Source organism: Centropristis striata, chromosome 10 (genome assembly GCF_030273125.1).
Source record: "Centropristis striata isolate RG_2023a ecotype Rhode Island chromosome 10, C.striata_1.0, whole genome shotgun sequence".
Classification (NCBI taxonomy): Eukaryota; Metazoa; Chordata; class Actinopteri; order Perciformes; family Serranidae; genus Centropristis; species Centropristis striata.
Window position 1 is genome coordinate 25,934,082 of NC_081526.1, and position 11,085 is coordinate 25,945,166.

Consider the following 11,085-nt stretch of genomic DNA (forward strand, 5'->3'; position numbering starts at 1 on the left):
ATCAGTCTGGATAAGCTAAGTAGGCTAATAAACCTAAAAGTAAAAGTATCACATCTTTGGTTCACTCATCTTGAAACCTATAAATAAATAAAATAATAATAATAACAAAGTCAAAACAAAGTTTCAATAAAATATGAATCATTTATTATTTATGTTCTTATATTGCTCTCTGTCAGAGCAGCAGCTCACAGCTTGGCACTTGACTTTCTAACATTATGTGTGAGGATCAGCTATTACATTGGTACACGAAAACATTCACAACCAATGTTTTTATTCTTAACCCCATTAAGGCTACTATACAGCATGGTCTCTCATACCGACTCTTTTGTTGAGATATGACAACAGTCAAAAATGCAAACAATGATTAGTAAATATATTAAAGATTATCTGTGCAAATACCTCAATTTGAGATGCTTAAGACATGGATCTAACATGTTCTACATCTGCTAATTCAAGACATTAATGTATTGTTAAAAAAGGAGGTGAAAAACATTATTCAGAAAATTCATTAAAATAATTTTAGACATCAACTAGCCTCATGATTATCATTAAGTTACAAATAAAATGAAACAAACCGGGGGATTGAAACTGTTTAGACTACATAATAATTGCATAAGATGTTACACATTTGTGGGAGTCAAAATACACATTTCAGCACTTATAATGCATCCATTCTGCATGTATAAGGTGAAAACACTTAAAGGTAAAGTGCATGATGAAACACCCAAGTTCATTATAAGCACAGTGCATGCTTTCATACATTTAAAAATCATCTATTTTATTTTAATGTCTAAATCATTATGTTTTCATTATATTATAAACAGTATATTGATGTGCTTATAATGCCTTGTGAGCAACACACTTTAAGGACATGTGACGAGTCTTTACAATCTTAACCAAAACTAGTGGAGGCATGGTCGTGCATGAATCTGTTCAGCCTAATTGAGATGAGTTGTTTTATAGCAAGAAATTATTTCCACCAAGTAAAGGAGGATTCAAGTACACTTACACTATTGTTAAACCTAAAACATAGTTGGCAAATGTCCTTTTTTCTTTCAAATGGCAGATGATGTCTACACAGGCCATAGTACAGACGCATATGGCAGTGATTCCAGTTGGTTTGTGAGCAGAATGTACATCCAACAAATCCTGCTGACCCCGCTCGTGAAACATAGTTGTGCTCCCTCAGAGGTTCTGTAAGGCAGAGACACGTGACAGTCTTTGATGTGAAAATCCTACATGTGTCTGGCGGACCACCCAGATCTGAAGCTGATTCATACCGGCTCGATGTGAATGTTCACGAGAATGTTACAGTCGTCAGTGTGAAGACTTCTGTAAAACATTAGCTTCCACTACTATGGCAGGATTCTCAATGTCGGCTTTGCTCTGAACCATCCTCAGCTCCAGCTGTGCAGGACTGGGCCTTTTCCCAGGCCCAGCAATTTCTGAATGAGAGAAGATAAGTTGAAAGAAAACACCTGGGGCTATTCATAAAACTTCCTAGTACAAAGTAGTGACACTTTTTTATGACACAGCCCTAAAGAAAGCTACTAACGTAAAACACTGTGAGGAGGAAGGTGGAAGTTTTTAAGAGGTTTAAGAGTTTATTAAGCACAGGAGAAAATGTTGGACAGAGTCAATGAGTTAATGAAATGTGATAGATCTTATTTGAGATGTTCCCACCCAACACAGTAACACTAGAACGCCATTGTTCTCCCATTAATCAGTATTCAAATAAACTGAAGCAGATACATTGAACAAATTAGCATTTAAACAGGCTTGTAGCACCCTTTAATGTGATAATTTCCTCATAATGTGATGACGCCTGAAAATGTAATAAAATTTGCACTCAAGTCGATCCAAAATGTAATAAAACTCAATAATGTAATAACTTCACCTATAATTCAAAAGCATATCCTAACTGATAATGTAATAACATTTTCAGAGATAATTAAATATGTTATTACATTATTGGGAATTTGTTACATTTTCAGGATGTTGTTTTGTTGTTTTTTGCAGTTGTTTTCATGAGGTAGTGATTTGTTGGACATCTGTGAAGAGGTACGTTTATGGAAGAGTTCCCTGGGGTCTCCAGTGCTGCTCAGAAGCTTATCTGTGCTGGAATTCTATCAGTCAAGATATTTTAGATTTCTGGCAGGCTACTTTTAAAGTATGGCTTATAACTGAATTTGCAGTAGTATTCATTATTACACCATGTTTTATTAGAGATCAATCTTTGCGATTAGGGCTATTGATTTCACTGTCCATTCTGTTTATAATCACTAAGACAGCATTTTTCTTGCTTCCCGTTTTCTTTTGACCAACCATTCACACCTTTTTAAAAGAAGGTGTCATCTTGCAACAAGCTCAACCAAACCTCCTCACTAAGGTAAAAGTGTCTGTCCCTTTTTTGACAGAGTTGCTCTGAGTATAATAAATATACTTAATAACATACTAGCTTGGACTCTCTTTAAGGTCTGTGAATACTTTGGACTTTGGTTTACTGGTTAACTTACAGTAAAAGGGTCATTCCTGTCTGAGTGAATGCTGACACTGTTAATCCTCTTGTGGCTTTTTACAAACAGTTATATGAGCACCAGTTACGGCATTACTTCTGGGTCTCCTACTGTATATAAATCACATTTACTCAATACCTAACAATAGCTTCACTAAATCCTTGTGATGGCAAACAGTGTAGAGAAATGTAATCAACTTAGAAGCGTCTCTCAACAACTGTTTGATATATTACTATTTATTTTGTAGAACCCTTGTGTCAGGTAAACTATGTCAAGATAAAGTAGAGAGACCACATGACACAATCCTACCGTTGGCGTATGTAATGGTCCTCTTAATGACATGGTGCATGACTGAAACAGTCTTTTCACAGGCAGCCTGTGAGAAACAGACAAAAAAAACAAGGTTAGCAAATTGGCACTAACTTATTAAGCAGTATAGCAACATAATTAGACCAGATTCCATCAACTTTTTGACTGAAAAGTCAAGTGTGCTACCAACCTTCAGGTCTTTGGGGTGATGGTGAGACCAGGCTAGCAACATGGCAGCAAACAGGTCTCCTGTCCCAACAAATACAGCATCTACTTTGGGGATGTCCATGGAGATTTTCTGACTGGTGTTGGTCCCATCTGGTTTCACTACAGTCAGGACACACAGGATATTGAAATCAGAACTGCCAGGGACAAACATGGAAATCATAAATTCCAAATGAAGAGTAAAATCCATAAATGTCTTCAAGCAGTAAGTAGACTAAACTGTGCTGACTAGTTTAAAGCTTTAATGTTACATTAATAATGTTCACATTTGAATTCTAAAGCAACATTTGAATGCTGCCCAGCTTTATTCAGTGTCTGTTGCAGATAAAGATTTGGCTACAATAATATCAGTATTATATTATTTGAAGAATCACATTGTAGTGGTGGCTGCCTTGGATTGTTTCCAACTCATGTCAACCAAACATTTCCAATAACGCCAGAGCGTTGTAAAGTCCAAAAGTCAAAATTTATTGAGGAGCGATAGATATAATAATTTCCAAAATATACAACATGTTATTATCTGATGAGATATTCTGCTTCAGTCAGTATTTATTGGCCTTTAGCCTTGCACAAACATTTTTACTACGGCCAAACAACCCACTTGCGGTACACAAAGCAAGGCACAGATTTGTTTGGGTTTTTGGGCTGATGGCTTCATACATTATGATGTCAACATTCAAAACTTCACTCAGAACCTCAATAGGAGATTCAAATGTGTAAAAAAACAAACAAAAACCACATTCGGTATAGGTCTGAAGTATCAGTTGGTCTGGTATTTTACCTATTTTTTGACTGCCAAGAGCAACCAGGAACTGGTCCCCACGTTTCGAGGGCAGGTCTGTACTAGTGAGGACCACGGTCTCTGGACCCATTTTATGAAGCAAGTCCATCACCTGGAGGGATGGGGGGGTTAAATTTCCTCAAGCTTACATAAATAAACTGGATACAGCACAGTGAGAAATACGTTTGATACTCACCTCAACAGCATCTTCCTCTGTAATGATTTTCCTCCCAGTTAATAGCCTGTGTAAAAAGGGCACTAGTCATTGATGTAAAAATGGGGATTTACCTGCATCGAATAATAATCAGTGACTCATCTAATATTTCTCCCTATCAGCTAATAACAACAAAATAGTACCATCTCTAATTCATTTTTACAGCTAGCTTTTATGGATGTTTTTCAAACCAAGCTGTGTAGTGTCCCATTAACTTTGTTTATTATGATTGGAAGTGCACTCACTCTGCCTCAAACTGGTTGGGGGTGAGGATGTCGGCCAAAGGCACTACTTTGTCCCTGTAGACTGGCAGCAGGTACTCTGGAACGTACTGAAACAGACGTCATAAACAAGACTTTTCATTCATGGTATTCCCTGAATTTTTTAACTAAGGTATGTATTTCCAAAGTGAAAACAAATAATTACAATATGAATGAAAGATGGGTTTCATTGACAGAATAACATGTATGGAATAAATACTATATTAATTAAAATGTTTGGATGTTTTGAATGGTGGTTCAGGAAAAGTACAGAAAGAGTACTAAGTCCAGTGAAGCCTCGTCAGCTGTATAGTTTGGAAGAAGAAGAAGGGAGTTCACTGTAAGATGCTTACCATAGCACCATGGTCTCCCATAACAGGATCGCACACTGTAGAAAAGAAGATTCAAAATTAGGACTTAAGTTAGAAACTCAATGTTCTCTGGGCTGTAATTCATGTTTATTTTTTTGAATCATGGATTATTCTGCTTCTTATTTTATCAATTCACAGATCAACTGTTTGGTCTACAACATGCTGGAAAAGAGTGAAAACTGCACATCATGAAGAGATGAAGAATCAGAAAAATAAGGGGTGTTTCACACTTTTGTTTGGAAGAATTCAGTGATCAGTATTCATTTTTCCGTCCTTCCACTAATTGATTTAACTAACCAATATTGGTTATTTCAACTCCAAATGTGAACAGTATAACAATACTTAAACTCACCATATACCAGGCTGGGATTGGACTTCTTCAGCTCCTGAATAATGTCAACCACCATCTCCAGGAAGGACGTGTCTCTGCTGTACCCTTGATGGATGAAAGTGCGATGAAGAGAAAATGACGTTAGTGTGTTATACTTTGCTGTAATCCAACTACTGATCAAAGTTCCCAATCCTTCTATGGCAGCCCATACAAACTAATGGTCAAATCTAAGAGTGAGTGAGTGAAAGAAATGCAGGAACAGTGGCATGTCAATAACTTTGGGGGAATATTGCTTCAGATGCAGCATTTCTGTCATACTGCGGCCACTGTTCGAGGTGAATGTAGTAGCTCTTCTATTAAACTGCAAAACAAGGCTGTCATAAAATGTAGCTGCTCATCTCCACCTGTCTTTACAGGAACACACTGCTAGACTGCTCACCTGTGAGGATGTAGTCATAGTGGGTCACCTTATTGAGCTTAATGCCCTCATAAAGCACATTCAGCTCCTCGGCTGTCAGTACTTGCCCTTTCCAGTGGGCGTAGCCTAGGAAGAGGGAGAACAGGGGTTTAAAATGACATGACATTTTAAAGATATTGAATTTAAATCTAGAAGACAGAAACTAAGATGTTTTAGGACTTTTTTGAGGATCCGTGGAGAACCATGACACTTTACACTACTAAAACTAAAAAAAAGACTGTAGTACTTTAACAACCCTGCTGTGAATCAATCTGCATCAAAGTGTTTTTCTGCTCCTTGTTTGTCTTCCCATCCCCCCACCCCCCCCCTCTCCCTGTGCTGAGGGCCGTCTCCTCTGTGGTGTCCAGGGCCAAACGGGGCCTCCATGCTGACTGAATGGGATGCCTGTATCCTGGCTGCCAGCTTCCCCCTTTCTTTGTCCCTCCTTCACCACTGACCTAGAATAAACCTTCTAAAGCTGTTCTGACTGCAAATGATTGGACACAGAATGGACACAAACACTCTTTGGTACATACTGTTCACAGGGAGCCCAAACCTGACCCTGAGCCAGCGAGCGCACCTCTTGCTGTGAGGACTGCACGGACAGCTTGAGAAAACTGTAATATTAATGCCTCCAATGAAAATGATCATTTCAGCGTATCAATGTATACATATAGTCGTGTAAACTACAAGTACAATTCGAGTTGACACAGTAGTGTAATGTAGTCCATATGCTCAACACTGGACAGCTTCCTCCCACAGAGAAGCAGATGTTTATATGGATGCAAGTGGTGCAAATGTCTGCTGCCCCTGTGGAGAAAACACATTCTTCACATAGTTTGGCACATGAGCCCCAGATTATAATCCGGTCCTCTCTGCAGGTGGTTCAGCTCTCAAATTTCAATTTAAGACATTAAGTTTTATGTTATTTTCCTGAATGGGTAAAAAGTTTGACAGCCCTATTTCACATATCTTCTATAAGTTATAACAACTATATTAGTAAATAGCATGTATGAAGACAATAGAGCTGTTGATCGATAGTAATCAACTTGATAGTGATTCTATGAGAATCACTATCCTGCAAACATGTGTACCTGTAAAGCCCATTGAGATGACAAACTGTGTTTTTAAGGCTATAAGATATTCCTTTATTAGTCCCACAAATGGGACATTTTCATTGTTACAGAAGATAAAGTGTATAGCAAAAACTAATTAAAATAACAATAAATAGTAAACAATCAATATTAGCAATACATAAAAAATATTAACAATTTAAGCAAGAAGAAATACAAAATTAGGAACAGTATATATAATATAGACAGAATCAAAAGTTGAAATTGCACCATTAGATATAGGAAAGTATTTATATTGCACAGTGGAATGATAGTACACCTGATTGAAGTGCTGAAAGTACTGATATTGCACAGTTTGTGTCCATTATAGTGCAGTTATTGTTAATCCTAGGCTTGAAAAAATATATATATATATTGAATTTGCACTGCTGGCAGCAAGGGAGTGCTTTGCTATTCACCTGGAGAGCCACTGTTTCGCAAACTGCTTTACAGTGATGATTAAGCTTTCAAATGATTTGAATAGCTTGACGAGGCTCACTGTAATTTTAAATGGAATCTTCAGGAATTTTAGGAAGGCATTTCATATATGTATTAAGATATTCGGAAACATTTAAAAAAAGAAACAAGCTAATTTATCTGAATCTTGCCACACAGACCTTTACATTAATGACTTGTTTTAACTGTGCATGCATTTATATGTATTCAGTTTGTCCCTGTTTGAATTTGATATTTCATCTTTTAAATGACTAATAGTTTCAATTCTTTTCATCAATTCTCTTTTAAATAGTATACAATATAGTTTTCATACTAGGCAATGTACTCCAACAGATAGACCCGGTGTAAAGTTAACTGACAGGAAAGATAAACTGATCAGAGGGACAAGGAAAACATTAACTATTCAGTAACTGATTCCCTCCTCTAAACCTGACTGATTGCCAGAAGGATTGTCTATCACTGAGTCAGTTAAAGTATGCATACATAGCTCATACAAAGGTTTCTATACTAGCAGGCAAGGTCAATATTTGATTGTTTGTAACTGCTTTTGTCTAGACTAGCTGGAAGCCGTTTTGAGCCTCCTTGTTTGTGTGTAGTATCAGATGCAAACAAACAACCACTATTCTATGATCCTTTCAGATACTGTATAACATAACATGAATCACAACTTGATAGTTTTTGACTAAAGACTTAAAGCATTCCTAGTCTATGTACTACACCAGTAATAACCAAAAACCCATAGCTTTATATTTAATATATTCTCATAAATAAAAAAGTGGCAGGAAAGTGGAAAATGACCAAATACACTTTGTGACACTGATTAAACATATTCTGACAAGGGGCAAATTAAGAGTCAAACTCAAGCCCACCTGTGTGATTTGAGAACTGCACAGAGTTAATAGAGTCCACTTCAAAGCCCAGCACCTGAGAAAAAAGAAACAAAGCAGCTGTAAAAACAGAACAATGATGTTAGTACAAGACCAGGTCTAAAGGATTTTCTAAATATCTCTGTACTGTGGGAACAGCATTGTGAATTACTGTGAGAGCTGTTCTTATTATTTTTCTCACTAATGTGTACCTTTCTTTTGTGATTATTGAAAGGACTGAGGTCAGCTCTGGCATACCTTAGTACATATAAATCACTACATTTTAACACAGTTATACAATGCTTTAGCTTCTGAATGCTTTCTCTTGCACTTTAAAGATAGAGACAGCCTTTTCTATGAACTGTTCGAAAACTGTCCTGCTGAGCCTTTTGCAGGAAATGTATTATTTTCTCTGCATGATAATAAAATAAACTAATGGCTGTCTTTGAGTGGAAAATCTAAATTTGAAAAATCTTGACGACTTCAAAGTGCTTTTAAAAATGGCCAGTTATAATACAAAATGGTATTTCTGATTCAAATATTTGAAGAAATCTACGCTTTCCTATGGGACATTAAAATTAATACACCAGGCAAAAGATATCATCACACTGTTAAAATAATCGCCTAAGTCATTTTTTGTCAAAATTGTTGTTTTTTTTTGCCTAAATCCCCTCCTCATTGACTCCGGCCACCTATGGTAAAATCACCTATACCCTCAGTTAATCAGATCATGTGATTTTACCCCTTTAAGATAATGGCCTAGTGTGTGACTTAAGCTGATTCATTATGCCTAAGTCAAAATAAAATGTGACTTAGGCAATTTTTTGAACATGCCTTTGTGACTAAAGCAAGATATGGTAACACTTTATTTTGAAGGTGACATGGGATGAGTCCTGAACATTAATGACACTTTGAAGTAAAATTATACTTGTCATGTCATGTTTCTGACAGGCTTGTTACATCATTTACACACAGTGTTATTACTATGCCAATAGCCATCATTTTTGAGTGAAATGATCAATAAATGTCATGTTACACTTTTAGTGAAGTTTTTTGTGTTTCCTGCAAAACTTGAAAAAATGAGTTAGGCGATTATTTTAACAGGTCGACGATATCAAAGCTTTAACTTTGCTTGCTACCTGTAGCTACAGTGTGTTGTCTATGAAGGGGAGATAACAACAACCAGGCTGTAATTCATGCTCAAATCTCTGATTGAGAAATGCTATTTGCACTGTCATACAACACCAGTTCAGTTTAGAGATAAATGTATTTTTTAATTAGTCATCAATTAGCAATTATCTATTAAGCTATATTAGGTGACTAAATTCTAAAAAATAATAATAAACGGCCTGTGATGACAGTAAAGGTTTCCTCATATTACAGTAAATGCAAGACTTCTCACACAAACCAGGAAGTCACCCTCGATAAGACATGCACTTCTCTCAGATTTTGTATGCTATCTGGTGATTTTTCTGAGCAACCTGGATGTAAATCTGCTTACCTGCAGCGGGAATGTTGCCGACTTGTTCCCGACGTATCCCCTGACAACATGACTCTGAATGGACAACACACGACACTCCATTACCGCAACAACAGCGACTGCGTTTAAGAACACCGAGCGGACAAAATGAATCCTAAAGCTGCATTGAAATGTCTACAGGCTCCTCCGACACGCTGACACTTAGCATGTGAGGAATAACTCCAGCATTGAAGGGCAGAAGCGGCGCCGCTGCTAGTGACATTTAGTTTTTCTTCAGGCAGCTACAAGGACACCTAAACTGCTGCGTTCATGTGCTCATGAGGACTGTGGGAGACATCAACTCCCTGCCAGAAAAAAACCGTTCACTTCAGTTTTGAGTTGATGAAATGATTCACAGTTTTTGTTTAAACACATTTGCCCTCGCAACTTAAAAAAATAAAAAAATAAAAGTTCAGTCTCTGAGTTTGCCCTAACACAAATGTGAAGAAAAAGAATCAGTCTAACTGTTGGCTAAATACTTTGTATATAGTCTTTTTTTCCTTTTTTTTTTTAAACATCTCATGGCTTTTCATAAGGTCCCTCCTCAACCTCTGGCTCTTAAAGCATAGAGGCCATTGACAACAGTTGAAAAACAACTAATAGGGAATTTAAATATACAAGTTAGTCTCAATTCCCACGTCCAATGGCATTGAAATACACACAGCAAGAGAAATATTAATGTTTTGTATGCAGATACATTTTGCAAACACAAAAAAAGGTTTTCCAGACCCATGACCTCTGAGATATAACCTTTTAAATCCATCATGCAGTGCCACCTAACAGTCAGTTAAAGTCCACAACATAGCTGAAATAATTTGACAATTGATTATGAGAAAATTGTGTAATTGTTGGTTTCCAACAACACCTGAAAACCATGCTTTGCCTCTGGGACCGCACTTAAAACTGACAGACAGCTATATAAAGTGTAATTACCACGCTAGCACAGAGGTGGTATTTATATTACAGAGTAAATTGCTAATATCCTTTAGCCTTTCTTTCTTTTTAGCTCCAGCAGCAGTGTAGAAAAGGTAAACAGGAAGCAGATCACCGCTGAGTTCAGCCTTGCTTAGGTTCAATGATGTGAAAATCCCATGTGGGTCAACATGCCCTGCTCCTGTAATGTCTTTAGCACTGAAGGTCAAACAAGCTCTGTGGAGTCTTGATCTGTCCCACTGACCTCTCAGCTACTAAGTTGTCAATGTTAATGTGTCCTTGTACAATATACACTCCAGTATTTCAGAAGTTTTACATTTGCTTCCATGTTCTCCTCCTTGGCTGATAAACAGTGTAGGAAACATGTTGTTATACACAGCTGAGAGTGCAGCAGCGCTGTAAGAAGAATTCACATTAGACCTTTTTAATTTTTAGCCCTTAAAAAGACAGATTCACTGTGGATGTAATTTTAATATTTTACACTTAGTGATAGAAAAATACACTTTAATTATAAAATAATAACGTAATAATCCACACATTGATTTAAGTGCAGCCTATCCAGTAATACATGGAGCCAAATGTAAAATACTATAAATCATAGTTTATTCTTTAACCCCTGACTTTTGATCATGTAGTTTATATATTGCTCATCAATTTTAATATAACCCTTTTATGATCCAAATTCAGATTAACTGAGGTAGGTATTTTGCTTACCACCAGAGGGCACAAGAGCGC

The 11,085-nt window shown here is 36.9% G+C and overlaps 1 protein-coding gene across 1 annotated transcript; it reads right to left on the bottom strand.

Annotated features, from left to right (window-relative positions):
- Nucleotides 1–121: 121 nt before the first annotated feature.
- LOC131979430 (pyridoxal kinase-like) lies at nt 122–9,639 on the bottom strand. Its single transcript, XM_059343401.1, has 11 exons — nt 9,400–9,639; nt 7,902–7,956; nt 5,447–5,551; nt 5,029–5,112; nt 4,659–4,693; nt 4,291–4,376; nt 4,028–4,073; nt 3,832–3,943; nt 3,016–3,152; nt 2,826–2,892; nt 122–1,445 (listed from the first exon to the last, which is right to left on the bottom strand). Exons 1-11 carry the CDS (start codon nt 9,478–9,480, stop codon nt 1,318–1,320), a joined length of 936 nt encoding a protein of 311 aa, XP_059199384.1. The 5' UTR covers nt 9,481–9,639; the 3' UTR covers nt 122–1,317.
- Nucleotides 9,640–11,085: the final 1,446 nt, after the last annotated feature.